Source organism: Festucalex cinctus, chromosome 18 (assembly GCF_051991245.1).
Source record: "Festucalex cinctus isolate MCC-2025b chromosome 18, RoL_Fcin_1.0, whole genome shotgun sequence".
NCBI lineage: Eukaryota > Metazoa > Chordata > Actinopteri > Syngnathiformes > Syngnathidae > Festucalex > Festucalex cinctus.
In genome coordinates, this window is record NC_135428.1 from 6183617 (window position 1) to 6205649 (window position 22033).

At 37.5% G+C, this 22033-nt stretch overlaps 1 protein-coding gene across 9 annotated transcripts in view; it reads right to left on the reverse strand.

The window, feature by feature from the left end:
* Positions 1 to 22033, reverse strand: part of LOC144005966 (unconventional myosin-XVIIIa-like) — an 83889-nt gene that overhangs the window by 44736 nt on the left and 17120 nt on the right. For 6 of the 9 annotated variants that reach the window (XM_077504507.1, XM_077504506.1, XM_077504504.1 and 3 more), the window contains 15 exons: positions 21805 to 21831; positions 20551 to 20607; positions 19504 to 19591; positions 19263 to 19369; positions 19006 to 19182; positions 17792 to 18002; positions 17565 to 17707; positions 17390 to 17490; positions 16995 to 17058; positions 15497 to 15641; positions 12882 to 13052; positions 12052 to 12142; positions 10476 to 10668; positions 3833 to 3919; positions 1045 to 1183 (listed from right to left, as the gene is read on the reverse strand). In XM_077504507.1, the coding sequence (XP_077360633.1) occupies positions 1045 to 1183; positions 3833 to 3919; positions 10476 to 10668; positions 12052 to 12142; positions 12882 to 13052; positions 15497 to 15641; positions 16995 to 17058; positions 17390 to 17490; positions 17565 to 17707; positions 17792 to 18002; positions 19006 to 19182; positions 19263 to 19369; positions 19504 to 19591; positions 20551 to 20607; positions 21805 to 21831 (1801 nt within the window). The remainder of the gene's footprint in view (positions 1 to 1044; positions 1184 to 3832; positions 3920 to 10475; positions 10669 to 12051; positions 12143 to 12881; positions 13053 to 15496; positions 15642 to 16994; positions 17059 to 17389; positions 17491 to 17564; positions 17708 to 17791; positions 18003 to 19005; positions 19183 to 19262; positions 19370 to 19503; positions 19592 to 20550; positions 20608 to 21804; positions 21832 to 22033) is intronic. The other 3 variants (XM_077504505.1, XM_077504503.1, XM_077504500.1) reach the window with 1 other exon arrangement.

The following is a 22033-nucleotide window of genomic DNA, read 5'->3' on the forward strand; positions in this document are numbered from 1 at the left end:
CTGCATGTCAAAGAGCTACGACTGATGAAGTCTGGCGAAAAGCTTGAAATCTGCCTTGATAAAAAAAAAAGGGCATAAATGAGACGCTTTCAGAGGTTGCGTTTGACGGGAAAAATCACACTTCACGCCTTCAGTTGCTTTGAGTGCTCCTGGGAGAGCACTCTGCATGGGCTGTAACCATGGCAACTATGGCAGAACAACAATAACGCAGCAAGGACTTTTGTGGCTGGTCAATCTGTTTGATGGAATTTTGTGGAGTCGATGAATGCTGGGATCATGCTGTCGAGTAAATTTTATAACATAGAAAGGCAAAGAAGCGGAAAATCCTTGGCAGAGCAGACAATTAGGCACCCATCCACAGAAAAAATTATGATAAAGCTTCAATCTGCATCCAAAAATTCTGATTTGTTTACATGAACGGCGATGCTGAACAAACAGTTACTAAATAACACGTTGATTACTTTCTTTCAATGACGAACAATCTTAACGCATTCATTTTTCCAAACCAGTAATCTGATTAAAGTTACTTTCCTAAGTGGCTGTACGTTACTATTTTTTTTATTACCTCGTAATGTATGTAGAATGCAACATTTTGTTGTCTTTTAAAATTATTATTTTTTAATTAATCAATCCGTATGTCAGCCACTGTTTGTTTCAGACAAACTTCTTGTTACAGTAAAATCTTTTCTAAATAGTATCACAACTTGAGTCAATATCATGCGATAATCTCCCCAAAAAGAGGGTGCGACCAAATTCTGTACTCGTGCGACCAACTGAAAAAGTTTGTCGCATCTTTGTAGTGTTACGAGTGCAAAAGTTAGTGTAGAGTCCCGATCGATCAGCACTACTGATTCAATAGATGCACTTCTGGAAAAGAAACACTGCAAAATAAAGAGCTGACTATTTGGAATAAATTAATACAATTTCATGGAGCTCACCACTGATAGCACATCAATTATTTGTGCTAATGTGGCGCCTGAGTATAATGTGCAAGCATTTTTATTTACAATGGAAATCTCAAAATGTGATGTGTGCTGGGCTCACCTTTGCTCTCGCCTTCAGCGGGGCCGTAGTAGCTAAAAAGACGAGCCAGCAGGGTTTCCTCGGACGCCCCGGGCTGAAGAACCTCCTCCTCCATCAGCCACAAGAGCCCGCGGGCCTCATCTGTTCGGCCGCCGCGCACCTGTTCAATTGGACGGCGCGCACAAACAAACCAAATCCCCGCTGCAAGTTTTGTCATTTCAGAATGAGGACATAATTCATGAGATCGCATTCCCGGATGATTCGTACAAAATGGCTGCTTTATTGGGACGAATGATAAATAGGCAGAATATTTTGGGCCTTACTTTGTAATTGACTTTAACTAATTAACTCATTCACTCCCAGCCAGTTTCACCTTTGCTCCAGGCTGTTTTACTGGATTTTGACTGATTTTGCAAGGCCCACAGAATATTGTGTTCTATTGCTATAAAAACATGGAAACTACTAAAAGAAAGATTAGTGTCTCTTCTTTAATCAGGAAAAAAAAGTACATTTGTATCTGTTTCTGTTTTGCAGCAATTTGCATTAGAATATAGATAAGTTTCGTCATTATTCACAAATCTGTTTAAAACTGTGGAGAAAACAGCTTGTTGCAACATGGCCCTGGTTGACCTGCTGGACATTTTTGTAATAACTACCATTGTTTCAACCGAGCTCTTCAGTTCAAAGGCTGTTTCAAAGCGTTTTGTATGCTCTAACATAAAACAAAACAAAACATGATAAACGTATAAATACGTCTTTGGGATACTGGTAATATTAAAACTAGAACGCATTTATATGTTTTTGGGAGCAAATGAGTTAATTAAATCACAAAAAAAATATCGCATTAATCATGTATTAACGCAGATTAATCACACGATTAATTCTGACCGCAGATGGTTACATTAAATGTTAGCACATGCATTAAAGTAAGTCATTTAATAAATGTTTGCGTATGATATTCAGAATATTTAGTCATGTCAAACTATTGAGGTCAATTTTTTTTTCATTTTAAATTATGCAAATACTGCGATTGGCTGGCAACCAGTCCAGGGTGTCCCCCGCCTACTGCCCAGAGCCAGCTGAGATAGGCGCCAGCAGCCCCCGCGACCCTTGTGAGGAATAAGCGGTCAAGAAAATGGATGGATGGATTATGCAAATAAGTGGATAAAACATTTTGAAGACGTCCTCATAACATTAAATGTCGAAAAAATTAACACATAACAGTTGCTCTTTAAATTTTACAGTCAAAAAATGTTGAATGAAAAAGCCTTTTTTTAAATTAATCATGATTAATCAAAAGAAGAAGTGATTCATCTGAATTTAAAAAAATGTAATGGTCTGACAGCTCTAATTTATACATTTGCACCTTTTTTAATTTTAAAATAGCATTTTTTTAAATTAATTTTGTTTTATTCAAAAGTAGCTTACATAATTACAGTGTTTCAAATAATTATAATTGCCTTAATTTTTTTTTATATGTTTAAACATATTCTTGTTTTGGAACAAAAACATTTTTGATTGTGCGAATAATCATGGTTTTAATTTATTTACCAAAATAATTGTGATTTATTTTATTTTATTTTTTTCACAACCGAGCAGCCCTAACAGGAAGAACGTGCAAACTTCACAAACAACCCATATTTCCTGTCACATATATGTCCCATACTGTACTTATTGGCTGAATATTTGTACATTTGTCTAAATGCTCCCACCAAGGTCATTCTTGTGTAACTTGAATCCAGGAACTAAATGTGCTTCTGTTCCCTGGTTCACAAAATGTTAATGTTACAGAAAGAAGAAGAAAAAAAATAAAAGAAAAAAATCGCCCTTTTGTCCAGCACTGCACCACAATATAATGGGCTGGCCTTGTGTCACGATGCATATTTCCACACAATTTCTTCTAAATTGGACCAGCAGGATTTTTTTTTTTTTTTTTTTTTTTTTTTGCAGTTGTCTCTGACAGTCAGAAAGATAAACAAAGCAACAGGCGCAGAAGAAAACAAAACCGCTGTTTTAGTCGCTTTTGTTGTGTGGATGAAATGAGCTGCAGAGATAATGATCTCCACGCCGCTGTTATGTGTCTTGCAGACCGAATGCTTCCCCGGAAGAAACCAAAACCCACAAAAAACGAAATCGGTTTCAATGCCTATCAGAGAGTGACATCCTTATCAGCGGTGCACACTACACTGACTGCAACACAAAGTATCAGTCTGGAGGAGACGGGTGACAACTATGTGGCTTTCATTGAACGGTGATAAAATAGGTAGAACTGGGGGCAAAAAAAACTGAGAAAGAGAAAAAATGTGGTCAACAAAGCATCAGGTGACTCTAAATCGGAACGGAGGAATTGTTGGTGTTTTTTCCTCCGGTCCATTGCCTCTGATCACAATCCCGATAGTGTGTGGATGAATTAAAGAGTAAAGCGCTCAAATCAAAACGCATTGGAATAATACCAACATGATCTATGACTGTCTAAATTCTCGCAATTTCTGTTTCCATGGTGCAGATCACAGGCTGCAAAGGCCAAACATTGATTCTTCTTCTTTTGAAGTCGATGCTCTAACCTTTTTTTTTTTTTTTCTCTCTCCGCGCTCCCACCTTCCATTTCTTTCAACCCTCTGCCAAACAACTCATTTCAGTAGTTGAAGGCTACAGAACAAAAAACTTTTGATCTCTAGATGATATTTATTTTTGAATTAAAGCAGTACCGATGGACGAACAAGAGACGACGGACCTTGAAAGGTGACCAAAGTCCCATTGGTGATCGTGACGTGATTACGAGGTGAACAATTTGGAGAATTAAACTTACAAGTGCTTGGCTTGATGCTTGGTCCACCACTGCCACGGAAAAAGATGTGCTCGGCTCCGTGTCATCGAGGGCAACCTCAATGTTCTCCTGGAGGAAGAGACACACGCAAAATGTAAAAAAGCAATTACCCTCCTCTATACTGCCATTCACATTTGACATTTGGTGGCAGAATACAAGAATATCAGTAGTAATTTTCACCTACTGTTTCTGTACAGCGAAATTTATGTGTCTGGAAACTTTCACTTTTACACCACATTTCCCAACAAAAACAATCCAAATAAATAGTTTTCTGACGTATTACCTGCTGAGCACAAAGCGAAAGAAAAATCCTGCCCAACATTCGAGCTGGATGTATGTTATGTGATAATTTCCTGAAAATGTATGAAAGGCCCAGTCTGCCGGTTTCACTCTGGAAAAGGCACTTTTTAAATGCAGGATTTAAACAAACAAACTACTTCTCAATTTACAGATCTGGGCTTCTCTTCATTTCTGGTGGTGATTTTGTCCTGTGGTGATTTTTTTTTTTTTTTTTTTTTTTTTTACTCACTCATTCACACATGTAAACTACTGTGAGTGAGTGAGTGAGTGAGTGAGTGAGTGAGTGAGTGAGTGAGTGAGTGAGTGAGTGAGTGAGTGAGTGGAAAAAAAATAATAATAATCCGCTAGAGTGTCGTAGTTATCTGCTTGTTTACCACAGAGGTCTCGAGCAAATTTCCTGTCTAGTGTCCCCTTTGCTATTTGTGATAACTTGTCATAGTTGATCGCAGGTAGAGAGTTACTAACTTTGTACAGGAATAAACATTGAACAAGAAATCCAGATTAGACTTTGCCCCCCTAAAATAAAAATAAAAGACTTCTGTCATCAATTTTTTCTTGACAGATTGAACAAGTATCAAAATTATTAGAATTGAAAATCAACTCATTTACTCCCAATAACGTATAAATACGTTTTTTTAATGCTCTAAGTGTCCCAAAGACGTATTTATACGTTTTTTTTTAGTTTTTTTTTAGGCTAGAGCATGCAGAAGGCTTTGATGCAGTCTCTCAACTGTAAAGAACGGTTGCAGAAATGATAGTTATTACACAAACGGCCAGCAGGTGGCAGCAGAGCAAAGGAGTTCAGTCAGGGCCATGTAGGAAAAAAGCTCAATTACTTACAATTTTAAATAGATTTGCGAAAACTGATGAAACTTAGCTCTCTTCTAATGCTAATGCTGCAAAACGGAAACAGACAGAAACATACTTTTTTTTTCCTGATGAAAGAAGAGACTTTAATCTTTCTTTTGATAGCAATGGAACACAATATTCTGTGGGCCTTGCAAAATCAGTCAAAATCCAGTAAAACAGCCGTGAGTGGACGGGACTGCTTCTGTGAACATGGCTGGGAGTGAATGAGTGTTAATGAGATGGACATGAACAGCTGATATATATTCATACCATATTATGTGTCAAAGATAGAAACGTGTCTTTAACGTGTGGGAAGAAACAACCATTCAGATTTTCAAATTGCTGCCCAGTACCACAATCTATAGTGAAACAAGCAACATCAATGACAATATTCAGTATGTATTAGATGCCAGCCAGCCAGCTCACCTTTAACCTTTTTTTTTATTTTTATTTTAAGTTGGACTTGAAGCACACCATATTATCGTTAACTACTTTGACAATTCCATTGTAATACTGCAAACAAATGTATTTCCATTCATTCGTCTTGCAGAGCACCCGTTTCCCTGCACATCTGGGTCAAAAACAATCTATTCCGATTTGAATAAATAGCACAGCAGAACCAATTCTTTTGACGTATCTCACACAGGAGTGACAATATATGGAGGGCACACAAAATTCTGGAATATCAACTATTCCAGTAGATATTGTGAATGAGTGACAATAAAGGAAACAAGCAGGGATTCCGAAGTCGCATACGTGATGACCAGCAAACGTACAAGAGAAGATTAGTGACTTTGCAGTGACCTTTTACACTGGACAAATGTTGTGAGGGAGACAGATACATTGTTTTATAGGTTAGATCAGAAGAGGTATCAGCTTGGTGGTCGCCTTTCCGAAGGCTGCTCTCAAGATTGTCGTGGGATGACGCTTTCATGCAAGCCAGATATGCAATTACAAGTCACTTGTGCGTCACATTTTCCTCACAGCAGAACGCTGGACAAGAGCTTACCAGAGCAGATATGAACTGTTAGTTAGGTATTATAAGGACCATAAGGATGATAATTAGGAGAACTTGTGGTTGTTAAATCAATTAAAAACAAATTGTCTGGGCCTTTAATTCCAATTTTACAGAAGTCTGATGACAATCAAAATGTAATTAAGATATGAAGAGGTAAACTCGTGCGGAATGTAACATTCTCGTTTGGTGTCAATTATGCTTAATTTAATTGCATTCTCTGCTACCACAGTTAGAATGGATGACGATTGTTACTGTTATTGTTATAGCCTCAGTTCCCCGGAAAATCCCTGATAAATTATTCGCACTTGCAAGCAACAAACAGAGCACACTATAGCAAAGGGAAAAAAAACAAAAAAAAACTCATCCAATTCTGCAGGAGTGCTTCGAGACATAGCCTCCATGTGACCCCAAATCCCCAAATGAATGTTGAGTGTCACTTTCTGAGTGGATGTCAAAAATTAGAAACACACAATGAAAGAGGTCTGGTTCAGATACTTTTCAAATGCTGTCGCTATACCAGCAAATGAATTCAAAATACCAACTCCCCCATTTTTATTATCTTTTCCTCGGGAAAATTAACCCTATAAAGCAAGGGTGTCAAACATACGGCCCGCGGGCCGGATCAGGCCCGCAAAGGGGTTTAATCCAGCCTGCGAGAGGATTTTGTAAAATAAAATAAAATTGTAAAGTCAAGACTAATTAATCAGCTGTACACAATTAAAACATATAAATTTGTAATTTCACAATTGTAATATCAGATGAGTAATTCAACTTGTACGGGGAATCGTCGTGGATGTTACGGTTTGTTTAATTATTATTATTATTTATTTATTTATTTTTACTCATAGACCGACATAAACGTCTTAAATACGACACAAATTCACTTACTGGTAACAGAAATAGCTATCACAAGGATTAGCGTTCTTATAACATCATTAACTCATTGCTTTCAAAAACGTATAAATACGTTCTATGTTAAATATTACCATGCTCCCAAAGACATTCATATATATATATATATATATATATATATATATATATGTATATATATATATATATATATATATATATGGAAGGTCATATGTGGAAGTTGATTTTAAAAAAAAATGAATAAATAAAAAATAAAAAAAACTTATTTTTTGTTTGTTCAAAAGGGCCAATAAATACTTTTTTTTTTTTTTTTTTTTTTTTTACAAAGAATCAGAATTTTCTGTCATATTTCATGGTTCAGGCTTTTCAAACGTCTCGGGACAGCTACTTGTTATATGACAAAAAAAATAAAAAATAAAAAAATCTTGTTACAATAGAATGATTAGGATTAGTGGTCGTAGCAGTATCTGAGCAATATGATCTTTGCGGTCTCATTACATCCCGAATGTTGTTGCCAGAGCGTGAGTAAGCAACACTACAGCTATGAAAGTAACTCGCAGATTTTTTTTATTTCCTAAAACATCATCTGTAAAACAAAAAGAACAAAATGTGAAGGATGTAATTTCAGAAGCAGATGCTAACATTTCAAGGATCATGCGGAGTCAAGTAATGATAAATCACCTTGTCAAGTGCAACCAAAAAAAAAAAAAAAACAGACACAAGCAGCTCACAAGCTGTACTGGAAATGTGGGGGAAATGTTTGCAGGGCTAATAGTGCGCGCATGACAGATGCCAGTGTTCAAGTTGACTGTGTGTGTGATGTAGCCTAAATGATTTTCTTCTCGACTGTGGAGATGCAAGATGCAGGGGAAACACAAAGACAATTCAACCAGCTGCGGTATGAGACAGCTTTTAATTCTTGAAGTCCATTGTGCGCGCGCATCGCTTTTAAAACCTGCCTGTCACTGCAATTATTGATACAGAGGGGTTTAAAAAAGAGTTTGACCCAGTTCTCTGCGACAGTTTCACGGCTCCTTATAGTCTGAAACGTACTGACAAAGGAGAATTATGCTACACGCAGACATACGCGCTATTTCATTTTGCTCCACTTATTTGTCACCCAGGCAGGAGATGAGGACGGTGAAGTGGATGGAGAATCCCAGCTTCCATGTTCAAATCGCAGTCAGTGATTTGCGGTTAAGTGTGCTGTGTTTTAAAATGGGCCGATTTGTGAGACTAGAGTTTGAACAAAAAAACGCTAATAATGATGCCAGCTGCAACATTCCAGGAAGTAAAACTGCACTATCTAATAAAAATAAGAGCTGTACAACTATTCTGCTATTACAACAACAATAGTTTGTTTTTGTTTTTTTAAAGACAGATTTGATGTTGTTTATTTGTTGTTTATAGGTGTGTCTACTATTTCAGATAATAAGCAACATGAGAGGGGCAAAATACTCTTTGGCGTCATTGAAGCGAGCTTTAAACTACATGAACGTTACAATGTGAACACTGAGAGAGAAGATAAATTGATTTCATTCTATAACACGAGCGGATATGTCAGCATTAGAGCAGAGGATCTCAAAGTCAAAGGTCAACGCTAAATTCTCATCAACATCAAATGTCAGCGACAGTTGGTCATGATAGATGTTTTCAATATACCTGTACAGCAGTTGGTAGTGCATCCAAAATGAGATTTTATCCTTCTCATTTTTAAAGAGCTGACTGGATATAATATATTAGATCACAATAATACCTATAAATGGAAAAAAATAAATAAAATGTATCATTAGACTGCTTAAAGAGGAAGTCAACACGAACATTTGCTTTACAATAACATACTTGTATGTGCCCCATTAGTATTAATTTTATCCGCCATTTTTTAATTTTGTCTCAGTTTTCCAATCCCGCATGTTAGTTTTTATCATAGTTAGTCATCCTCATCCAATTTAGTCAATTTTTAGTCGACTATACATCTAGCATTTTAGTCTTTATTTTAGTCCAAGAAAACATCGTTTTATTCATCTAGTTTTAGTCAACAAAAAATGTCAACGTTTTAGTCAGGACAATTATTTAACTCCTATTTTATTTTATTTTATTTTATTTTATTTTAGCAGATTATGTTGAACATTTCAGATCTAAAATTATTTTTTGATGAAAAACAATTTGACACAGTTACAGTATATCAACAAGTGGCTAATATAGCTCCATGCTATGAGCTAGTAAGTTAGCCAGCATTAGTTAGCGGTCAGAATAAAATTGTTGTTGAAACGTTACAGCTGTTGGAGGAATGTACGTTACTATCATTTACATTTTTATTTTTTTTTACCTCTCCTCGTGAATCCATCTTCTGTCTGTCCCATGTGTTTGTGCATGTTGCACTTGCTAGCTGCTAGCAGGGGGTGTGTCACATGACTGTCACAGTGACAGATTATCAGAGACAAAATTTTACAAAATCCAATAATTTCCGTCTTGTTTTTGTTCATGAACTAAAATGTCCATAGATTTTAGTCCAGTTTTTATTACATGAGGCACATTTTTGTCGAGTCTTCATTCGTCGACAAAATTGCATACTGATTTAGACCCAGTTATTGTTTATTAATAAGGGTTTTGATCTAGTTTTTGTCTGGTGTAAAATGTGTGTTGACAAAATTATTTTTGTTTACTTTTCGTTGACGAAATTAACAGCCCCACCACTTTTAACACGTCATTCTTATTAATACCGTATTGTGTTTGTGGAATATGACTTACGCAGCAAAATCCTCTCTTGCTGTAATGTCATTTTTCAGCCAATTGCAAGTGGCAAAATGGCCACCCCCCCCCCCCCCCCCCCCCCCCCTGAGATTAGTAAAAACGGGTGGATTTTGCTGCTTTGTTCATATTCCATTTTAATCAAATGAGTGACTTTTGAGTTGACTTCCCAGGTGCAACTATCTCCCGGAAATTGTACAGGGAAAAATCCACCGCGAGAGTTTTGTGAATGTATTGACGGAGTTGCCAAGTGATGTGTTGGGCCGTGAGCAAATCCAGCAGATGGCGCTGTGGTGAGAAAATCTTGCTGTGTGTTTTTCCAATCAAATGAGTGAGATGGACATGCTAACACATTCACTGCCATTGACGGTTATAGACGTCAAAGTTCCATTTTATATAGGCTGGCAGTGAATGAGTTAAGGACTTTGGTTCGACTCCAATGAGCGCAATCGTAGTTATTCTTGTAACTGCAGAAAGTATTTCGATCGAGAAACGTGGCGAAATATTTTAAATAATGCAAAGGCTGCCAACGAAAATAAAGTAACGCTATTGTGTAGTGCTGCCGGTGGGCGTGTCTCCCCAAGGCTTGTGTTGCGAGCGTCTATTCTTTGATCTCCGCAGAAGAGGTGAAGCCTGGCATCGCTAATGAGAGGGTCTAACACACGAACCACTTTGGCTTGTCACATCTGGTGACAGGTGGGACAGATAGAGAACGTGATGTGTGAAAGCGCGCCACACCGGGGTTGACGTATAATGCGAGGGAACGAGCAGACAAAAGGGGAGAGAGGGAAAATGTGGAAGATTAAGGCTGAGCGTAGAGCCGTCAAATTCTCCCACCTCCTTGTATCTCTCCAACTCTTGAACGAAGGTTCGCTGGTAGAAGAGTGTCTGCAAACGCTCTTGGGTGTAGTTGTGGCACAGGTCATCAAACGTTGCGCCGCGGTCGTGCTTGAGCAGTCCGGGGTTTTGAAAGCCCGGTGTGTCCACGATGAGAAGAGAGCACAAGGGAAGCTGGCCGGATTTCAAGGCCCTGAAGCGAGAAGAGAAAACAATACTTTAGATAATGATTTATTGATAACATTCACCAAATCACCCCAAGCTTTTAACCTTAGCTCTTTCCACTCCATCGCGAAACTTCATCTTGATTTTTATTTTAGAGTCTTATCTTAAATATTGTGTGCTTTTAAATGCAGGAATGATTTAAAATCACAAACCCGGGTTCCAGCCTCTCTTTAAAAAGCGGCTGATTTAACTCTATAAAGCCTGAACCATGTAATATATGAGAACATTCTGATTCTTTGTATTTATTGGTCCTGTTGAACAAAAAAACAAAAAAAATGTTTTGAAAATCAGCTTCCACACATGACTTTTGATTTGTCTCATATTTGATACATCCGGTCACAATGCTTTAAATTTGTACATTTATAAATGTCATGTCATGTACATGTGTCAATGTACATGTAAAAAATATAATAATAAACAGGCATATCAAACATATTAGTTTTTCCAAAAATCATAAAGAACATTTCCCACTATTAAAGGTGGGGTCTTCCGTTTTCACTCAGTGAAATGCACTATATAAATACAGGATGTATACCCATGAACTCCTTCTCAATCTACACCTCTGGGCTTCTGTTAATGTGTGGTGGTGATTTTTTTTCCCTAATAGCCTGTATTTTGCCATCTTGTGTTTGTTTTGTCAACAGCGGGACGTTTCTGTGGACAGAGTTGTTTACCCCTCCAGCCAATCGCAGAGCTGGGGGTGTCGGGGGGCATGTCACTCACTGTCTGCAGTCTCACTCACTCACACAAGGTTCTTGTGTGAGTGAGTGAGTGAGTGAGTGAGTGAGTGAGTGAGTGAGTGAGTGAGTGAGTGAGTGAGTGAGTGAGTGAGTGAGTGAGTGAGTGAGTGAGTGAAAAAAAAAAAATCTGTACATACTGTCAAGTTGCAGCGGGAGTTGCGGAAGAAATCACCACCACACATTAACAGAAGCCCAGATGTGTCGATTGATTGATTGATTGAGATTGATTGATTTATCTAGTGCATTTTCCTGAGTGAAAACGGAAGACCCCGCCTTTAAGTATAGGTGTTGCTCCTTTCTCAATTGGGGCAATCTCGCTTGAAAAGACAGCTGGGTGATACTGCCCTCTAATGGATTATCTGTGCAATACATGTATCAGATCATATACGTCAGGGTTTTAATGGGGGGGAAAAAAAATTATACTCATGAAATAGAGGGCTCAAAATGTCTTGTATGTTTGGCTTTATAGCGTTAAATAGACTAAGCCTCAATGATATGCATGGCATTTGTATTGCTTTTTTTTCAACATGATTTCTATTTCAAGACGAGAGTCAAGTCAAGTCAAGTCATCTTTATTTATATGGCGCTTTCAAACAGCAAGGAATACTAACCGGTTTATTAAACAAATGATGATAGTGAAGAGTTCAGAGTACAGCGCAGTGGCCATGGCCTCTAAACACTCCAAGGCTGACGTCTTGGATCCTGGCGTGAAAAGCAGTCAGATGTGCATCAAAAATCATTCAACATGATTTAATGAGTTGAATTGTGAGAAGTAAAATATTTTCCACAGTAGACGAGGGATACAGCGACTACATTTGCATGAAGATGGTTGTATAATAGCGTCATATTTGAGTATATTATGCCCAATGGCATAAAGAATTCAAATTGTTTCTGAAATTATCTCAGTGAAACTGCGTCGTTGAGGCCTTGGGTGCACTTAAATTGGGCAAATCAAAGCGCGTGCGTCCACGTTGGTGCAAAATAGCAATTGCCAACTGTTAAGTTATTCTAATTGACTCCGCTATCTCATAAAATGGTGAGTTTTATGGTACCCAAGGGATCTTTTCGAGTGTGCTAATGCATCCAAGACTGGAAGGTCATGCTGAAGGGGGGTTGATGGAGAAAAAGGTTAGACAGAGGTCAATTCTGACCTGCCCTGTATTCAAGTGTCCTTCCAAATGCTCCGCCATGGTGGCCAGCGTATGTGCAAAAATCAATGCGTGACAATTATGATTTCAAGGACAATGAATGAAGAGAGAAGCCAAAATTGCTTGTCCTCACGTAAGAGTGTGTACTTATCCGTCAATACCCATTGTTAAGCCGCCGTATTCATTACTAAGATAAGATTTCCTTGCTCCCGAGCATACAATTTCCCTCAGGTGGAAAGAAAGTCGGTGGGGAAAGAATGTCAGCGACAAAGAGGATGCATGGCGGGCGGTACCTGCGTCCGCTGTGCCATTTTCCTCCGAAGTTTGGCGGATGCTGCCGGCTCTGGGCAGGGTGCCCTTGGCCTGGTGCTTGAAGATGGAGGAGGAGAGCTCCTCCAGGGTACAGCCCAGCAGGTAGGCTGCCTTCTGGGCCCACTCGTGACGTGCAAATTGTTTCCTGCCAGCTGAGAAGCATGCATGAAGACCTTCATTAGCCCTTCTGCCAACGACACGTTTGCACATGGCTGGCCTTGTGTTTTGTGGTAATTCTGTCTCGGACACTCTGGATAACGTCCCTGGTCAGAATGAGGGTGCGACAACTGTGGAGTGCTTTGCAATAAACTGTACTAAAAAAAAAAAGCATGAATACAAAAACATGTTAACTCATTTGTTCCCAAAGACGTATTTATACGTTTGTTTTTTTTAAATGTTTTTTTTTTATGCTAGAGCATACAGAAGGCTTTGATGCAGTCTAGGGACTGAAGAAAACGCTTGAAGCAAGGGTAGTTATTACAAAAACGGCCAGCAGGTGGCAGCAGAGTATAAGAGATCAAACAAAGCCATGTTGAAAAAAAACTCTTTTGCCCACTGTTTTAAACAGATTTGGGATGCAACTTAGCTATATTCTAATGCTAATTGCTGCAAAACGGAAACAGATAGAAATATACCTTTTTTTTTTCCTGATGAAAGAAGAGATGCTAATTTTGGTAGATTCCATGTTTTATAGCAATAGAATACAATACTGTGGGCCTTGCAAAAGCAGTCAAAATCTAGTAAAGGGGTTGCTTCAGTGAATGAGTGAATGAGTTAAACGTAAACATGTCAGCCATCATCTTTGCCCTTGACTAAGGGTGTCACACATAAAAAGAAAATATCACAATAATACCAACTTTTACTTGAACTCCAAGACTAGAGAACTGCTGCTGATATTTGTGCAAACATCACTTTTAATGGGCCGTGAATTTATCTTGTAAGACTTAAGAGAGGCACTGGGAGATTTCACACAGAGAGAGCAGTAGTCGTGGCGCTAGTAGATTTTATCCAGCTGACAGATCCCCTGCAGGGGCAGTAATAAGCAGGAAGGTTGCACAGACATGAAAAAGACATATCTGTAAATCCTAAGTATTCCATATCTGCTTTGATAAGTGCTTTCTACGCTTATTTTAATTCTGCTTAACTATCAAGGTGTGCAAATTTTATTTGGCAGATTTATTAATTAATGCTGGAAAAATAAGCACAGCAATAATGATTATGCATTATCATGCCTTTTACTCATGCAGCAGATTAGAGATCATTGCTGCCCCCTTGTGCTGCACTGCTAAATTGCGCATGCACACAAACGACACAGGCTCATTATTCATGTTTATCTAGAACACAGACATTTCCTTTAGGATTAAAGTCCACGTGAATAAATTCACCTCTTACAATGGAACAAAAACTCAAATTACACGTCATTCCCTATCTATAGAAAGTACAGTTTTTCCACGGATATCATATATATGAGGGCAGCAGCCCTATCTGAACAAGGATTACATCACCCATGAATTGCTTTAAAACATATTACAAGAGATTGTGTTTTGTTTTCTAACAAACACAGTACTTAAAAAAAAAAAAAAAAAATCCTCTTCAAACTTTGACTAAAGCCCACAACAATAACACCAACTTTAGGACAACTGCTGGTTTCGAACGCGATTCTCTTTTATTCTATTAAAGCAAGAAAAACAACTGTCTTGCCTTGGGTTTCATCATAAAATATAGCTTCAAAAATAGAGACCAAACCTTCAGGGCGAAATAGACTTGCTTCTCCCAAGGTGCATCCGCATTGCAAGATGAGACCCAAGTCAAGACTAAACATTGTTATTTTATGGCGTAAGAACCCTGCAACCGCCTATCAAGATTTTTAGGGTTTTAATGATATAGCATGCGTTGGTTATTTAATGTCATGCGTTAAGATTCAGTGCGTTTCAGTCTGGAAAATCAATATGTTCTGAATTTCAGTCTAACTACGCATTCGAGAGTAGTTCACTTGTGAAAAATACATCTTAGTATGATGCATAGCACTAAATCAAAGTGGTGCAAAAAAAGTAGAGCTGTCAAACGATGACATTTTTAATCAGATTAATCACATCTTAAAATTTTGATTAATCGCGATCAATCGCTTATTTAAAAAGGATTTTTTATCGACATTTTTTGCCCGCCAAATTTAAAATGCACCTCTTATGTGTTAATTTTTTCGGCATTTAATGTTAAGAAGACGTCTCATCCTCCTCTTTTTATAATCAGTTACATTACTTGCATAATTTAAAGTGGAAAAAAAATGACCCATATAGTTTGACATGAACAAATATTCTGAATGTCACACGCACACATTTATTAAATGCTTCACTTTAATGCATGTTATGTTTATTGTTCATACACATGTCAAGCTATAGGATCATTTGCAGTCAAAATTAATAGTGCGATTAATCTGCGTTAATACATGATTAATGCGATAATTTTTTATGATGAATTAATTAGTTAACGCTTTAACTTTGACAGCACTAAAAAAAAGTTTGTTTGTTTTTTTATCTGATATTTATTAGAAGCATCTTGTTTCCGCTAATGCACATTGTATTTCACAAAAGCATACCTTTAGTAGCCCCTGCAGCTCCCAGGTGGTAGATGGCCCCGATGACGAGCCAAAAAGCTCTTTGTTCATCAGAAGTGACGCCCAGAACCTTCATGGCTGCTTGCAGCTTGGAAAACTGTTGGGATGCTCGCTGCTTATCCTCCACCTGGAGGGCAGCACATCGCAAATTACTGAAAGGAATTTTGTGTTTAGTGTTAGTTAAGCGCGACCAGAAATTATGGTTTAAGGTCCACTTGGGTGTTTTCACATGTTGTGGGCATGTTAATTTGGTCACTTATGAAGTTTCCACAAAAAAAAAAAAAAAAACTGTGATTTAAAGAAAAATAAATAAATAAAATAAATGAAAGTATTTGTGACATGTTTGGTTTGGGTTTGAAATGGATGAGTACCGATAGCAGGTATCAGTATCAGGCCTTTATCAGGCTTTATTTCAAAGTATTAATACTTGCAACTGCGGCCAATAGAAGAATAGAAAATTGCCATTAATGTTATGTCGTTTTAAGGAAAAATGCTATTTTGGAATATATAGGTATTTCTTTACAATTATCTGTCATTGCTTTTTGTGGTCATTTTAGAGTTAATTTAAAGTTCCTCTAACGCCGCTAAAAAAAATTTAACGCGTAATTAATGATTTCATAATAATGCATACAGTATATTTGTGGAAACTAGGGTCAAGTTGCATTTTGCAATTTTTAAAATGTGCAGAATTTCACAAGTTACTTCATTTTACAGATTAGATAATATGTTAATATGAAAAGAAAAAACGAACTGAGCTGTCATCTTAAAAATGCAATTATGCCATCTAGTGGCAGAAAAAATGACGTCAACACAAATCAATATCACACTTTTTTTTTTTTTTTTACAATCAGCACATCTTTTTAATTTTAACTCAATTTTATGAATCATTATGAAATTACTGTATCAATGATGAAAAGATGCCATATTTCTTTTAGTTTTACGTATTTCGCACTTTTATGTTAACTTTATTAACTTAATAAAAAAATATTTTATTGTACATTTTGAACAGATAAAAAATGTGTGATTAATCGTGACTTAACTGTTGAAGTCGTCACGACACCCCTAATGAAAAGTACTCGTGTTATCTGTAAAAGTGGCTACTCAAGAGTTGAGTATTCGTACTGCTGTCGGCCTTAAAGAAAAGTGGTATCAAACATCCCTAGTTTGGATGAAAAACAAATGTCATGATGGTCCAAAAAGTAGTTCATCTGTAAATAACTTGGGCTTTGGAAACCAGAGGCATGATTCAACTCACATTGCAGACGACAAAATAAATCTGGATGTTGGAGAGATGCTAGTCTGCTTCCTGACTACTGTTGAGATGCCCTTGAGCAAATTGAATTTTCCATTCAGGTATTATAATCGGTACAATAAAAAAAAAGTACATTGGGAAGAAATAGCTCAAGAAGCATGCGACATAAAAAATTAAATAATACCAGGGGGAAAAAAAAAAAATCATTTTCTCCAGTAAGTAGTCTACCTTTGTCTGAGGCATGATCCCAAATGCATTATTTTCAGCAAAGTGGTTGAGGTGCAGCTCAGTTCTAATGAAAAAAAAATAAAAAAATACAGAATGACATACGAGTTAGCTTTTCTCAAATCACCAGTCACAGCTTTGCATACAATAGCATAATTTTTATATTATTGTATTAAAATCCTGCCTTTACAAATATAATAATGTTAATGTTGCTTAATAAGGTAAAAGTATTAGAAAATCCTTAAGTGTCAAGGCACAAAGTTCTTACATTGGATGTCAGGTGTACCTAATGGTGTGTCTCTTGAACGTATATCAACATGATAGATAAGACGTAGTCTGGCTCTATGAGATCTACAGGGCACCGTGCATTCAATTGTTCCGTCAGTAGTGATCCATACCTAAGGGAGCTGTCCACTCCGGCCATTAGGTAGTAAAACACGTGAAAAGTGGACTCGCCCTCGGGTCTTCTTGTCACTCTCGTCTTCTCCAGCAGCATCGTCTGCGAGGCCGCAGCACAAATAACAAGACAACAGGAAAGGGGGAAATCACAATGACACTAAATAAAACACATACCTGGATTGAGGCTGAGGTCACCAGGCCCGACTGGTCAAAATCCAAAGAAACAATATGGGAGAAACGGCTGGCGTTGCCATTCATGCAGCTGGACGCGTTCCCAAACGCTTCTAAAACTGTGTACACCGCCTGCCACTTCTCCACTGCACAAACGTCACAGTGTTGGGAATAAATGTGAATAAATTGTGACGTCCGTCATTGATAGCCTGGGTTCCTTTCCAACCTACTGGAGAATGTTTTGTTGGTGCTGCCAGCAATGGTGACCAGGTATTGAATGATGTGTTGACCGTTTGTAGTCTTGCCACTGCCGCTCTTGCCCAGCAAGACTATGGACTGATCCTGGCGAGTGGTCAAGAGCTTCCGATAAGCGGACTGAGCCATGCTGTAAATATGGGGGGCTGTGTCCTCCCTTCTGCAGCCTTTAAACATTTGCATCACCTGTGGGAAGACAAGACACGTGGAAATAGAAGTCAAGAATGGCTTCACGACATGAACAAAAACACGTTCCACTTCCAAAGGCTTATAAAATGGAGGTCCGCGCCATTGAGTCTGCCTTTTCATATACTTGATACGGAATGAGTCCTTGCAAAAGAGCTTGCTGAATTTCTCTATTTCTAAAATTTCAAGATATTTCATGGTGAGATGTGAGTGAATCACATCACCACAAAGCTGACGCATTTGGAAAAACCAAACATTGCAGAGTGCTGAGGCAAATAGTGTGTACAAGCCAACAAAAGCTCTGTTTAACTCATTCACTGCCAATGACAACTATAGACGTCAAAAAGCCAAGCAAACAGCCAGTGTTAATTTTAACTCATTTGCTCCCAAAAAAACGTATAAATATGTTCTATTTTTATTGTATTGTGTCTCAAAGACGTATTTATACGTTTTTTTTGTTTTGTTTTTTATGCTAGTGCATAAAGAAGGCTTTGATGCAGCCTCTCAAATGCTGAGAGTAGGTGAAAAAAAAAAATGGTAGTAATTACAAAAACGGCCAGCAGGTGGCAGCAGAGTAAAATCGCTCAACCAGGGCCATAACGAAAACAAGCTGTTTCCCCACAATTCTAAGCAGATTTGGGAATAATGATGAAACTTAGCTGTTTTCTAATGCTAATTGCTGCCAAACGGAAACAGATAGAAATATACTTTATTTTCCTGATAATCTTTATTTTGGTAGATACCATGTTTTTATAGCAATAGAACAAATTCAAAATTTTTATTTTTTTTAATTATTTTTTTTATTTTATTTTTTATTTTTTTTATTTATTTTTTTTTAAATTAAAAAAAAAAATAAAAAAAAAAAAAAAAAAAGAACCAAATCAAAATCTTGCAAAATCAGTCAAAATCCAGTAAAACAGTCGGGAGCTAAGGGGGTTGACGTCAGTGGAAATGGCTGGGAGTGAATGCGTTAAAGAACCGTAGATTTTCCACGAATGCTCACCTTCTCCGAATACATGGAAGGAGCGCTAATGGGGTTAATGACCACCATGTTGGGTCCAGCATGGGTGTGCACCAGGTTACCGCCATACCGCTGCCGCAGGGAATGCATCACACTGGACTCATTTAAGTACTGAAGAGAGGCCAGGTCCTCCGCTCGCTCAAACAACGGTGGGTTCGCCTGACGTGTAAAGTCAAGAGAAGTTTCACCTGGCGTCTTCTTGACTGATGTGTTTCAGAGGTGATTCGGTGATTTATTACCTTCTCCACATCATCTTCATCAACGTCTAATAAAGATCCATCACTGTCCAGGCGTATTTTCACCTTCCCCTCGGGCAGACTCCCTGCTTCTGTCTTCAGAAGAGTTGCTGCATGACCACAACATTAATTCATCTTGTTATGAAAAATGTATGCATCCTGCACCTGTCTGGTAGTTGTATCCGTGAAATGAACTGCAAAAAAACACTTCACAGAAAAGAAACCTGTTGAAGATTTTACTCACCCAAAGAAAAGCCATCCTTGTGGACTAGCCACACTTTTTCAGTGTTGTACCAGGCTCTCTCCGATACAATGTTTGCTTCGTTCTTTGCCTGTTTAAAAAAAAATAAAAATATCAAGATTGAAGAGAACGGACACAAACAAGACCAAACAATGAAGAAAGAATGACTGCTTAGTTACAAATAAGTAAATTAAAAGGATGATAGACGGACGTGTTCAAATGCACTAAGCAGGGCAGTCAGTAGTTGTTGTTTTTTTTCTTTCTTTTCTTAATCATCTTGTCTTTTGTCCATTACACAACCCTCCTTGACAGAACCTCTTTCAAAGCGCTTTCCAGAGTTAAGAAAGAGGCTTTGAACTCTGAGAGCCCATGAAAAATATTCATTAACTCATTCACTCCCAGCCATTTTCACAGAAGAAATCCCGTTCGCTCCCCGGCTGTTTTACTGGATTTTGACTGATTTTGCAAGGCCCACAGAATATTGTGTTCTATTGTTATAAAAGCATGGAACCTATCAAAAGAAAGATTAAAATTTCTTCTTTCATCAGGAAAAAAAGTATTTTTCTATCTGTTTCCGTTTTGCAGCAATTAGCATTAGAAGAGAGCTAAGTTTCATCAGTTTTCACAAATCTATTTAAAATTGTAAGTAATTGAGCTTTTTTTCTACATGGCCCTGGTTGATCTCCTTTGCTCTGCTGCCACCTGCTGGCCGTTTGTGTAATAACTACCATTTCTGCAACCGTTCTTTGCAGTTGAGAGGCTGTATGCTCTAGCATTAAAAAAAAAAGACGTATAAATACATCTTTGGGACACTTAGACATTAAAAAAACGTATTTATACGTTATTGGGAGTAAATGAGTTAAAAGATGCCTCGGATTAGAAAAGAGTGTTTTTGCCGCTCACACAAGAAGCGGGTACATAAGTCGGACTTTATAATATCTACAGAAGGAAAATATTAGCAACCATCAAAACTCCATTCAGGTGTGTTTTTATAATCTACTACACGTAATGATGATTAAATACTTGCGAAAAAAGAAACAAAGGTCCAACCTTTGCTGCTAAGTGTGATGCTTGGAGAATGGCCACTGGATCCTCAGAAAGCTTCGGCTGCAGAAAGGAAAGAATAGAAGTCAACCGAGAAGTCATCAACTGTCATTTCTGAATAATGAACCACACGACACAATGCAGAAACACTGAAAATTTAACCAATAGCCATAAATTGATTTTTTTTTTTTTTTTAAAGTGTTGCTCTCTCTATACTTAGTCACAATTAATATGTTTAGTCATGATTAGTACGTCATATGCAGTGCACAGAAACTGTGGAGAAAGATATCACTTTAGGATATTTATTTATTTATTTATTTATTTATTTTGCCATACTAAAATAAAGTGTAGTTGCACATCCACTACAGTAGGTGGCAGAATAGTCATGATTAGTACGTCATATGCAGTGCACAGAAGCTGTGGAGAAAGATATCACTTTAGGATATTTATTTTTTTATTTTTTTTATTTTTGCCATACTAAAATAAAGTGTAGTTGCACATCCACTACAGTAGGTGGCAGAATCACTGTCGTTGTCTACTGTAGAGGTCTACTGACAACAATTTTATAGACAAATTTTATTTATTTATTTATTTATTTATAGTCATGGCGGAGAGTTGGGGAGGGGGGTGCAAAATATTTTCTTCTTCCTGGAACATAAAAACAAATTGAGAAGTACTAGCCACATTGGCATTGAATGAGTTAAATAGTTGATTCATTGATTTATTGCCAGTAAAATTCCAACTTATTAGTAATATATACCATTGTATGCATTTTACATTTTTGAAGTAATGTACTATTTGTTTAATTATTCATCAATTCATTACATGTAATGGAAAAAAAAACAGACTCATTTTAGTTTTCAAATGAACCGTATTTTACTTTATTTATTTATTTATTTTTACCTCATCTACAAATCTATGCAGCTTTTACCACGCCTTATATAATCTGTATCAATATATGCTAATTTTCAAAACTCCCAAAGCCGTTAAAGATAAGTATTCACTGTGATGCAGACAGTAAATCACATCATTAGTATGTACACCCCAGTTCAAAAACTCATCAAAATATTCATCACAATCACCACTCGTGTCTTTTCGGACAATGAAGCATCAAAAATTAATCACTTCAGGCCCCAAGCATCATCCAAAGACAGCCATGTTGGTGTAAAGACAGCAGGCGGGTGCAGTCAAAAAAAATAACAATCAAACCCATGATCTCTGGCACAGAATCGAGGGAAAGCAAAGTCACACGGGTTGTACCTGAGAGGATTTGGGTCCTCTGGCACGCTAGCCATGCAAGCATCAAAGACAACAGCAGGATGTCGAGATCCAATGACCCACAGAGAAGCAGAGAGCAGAAATAACCAGAAAATATCATCACATATAACGCAAGTGGGCAACGTTTATCACCTCTGCTCCTTTTCAACTATAACAATGCAATAAAACAGAGGCAATCATATCGGAAGACGAGAAATGCTTGACTGAATCA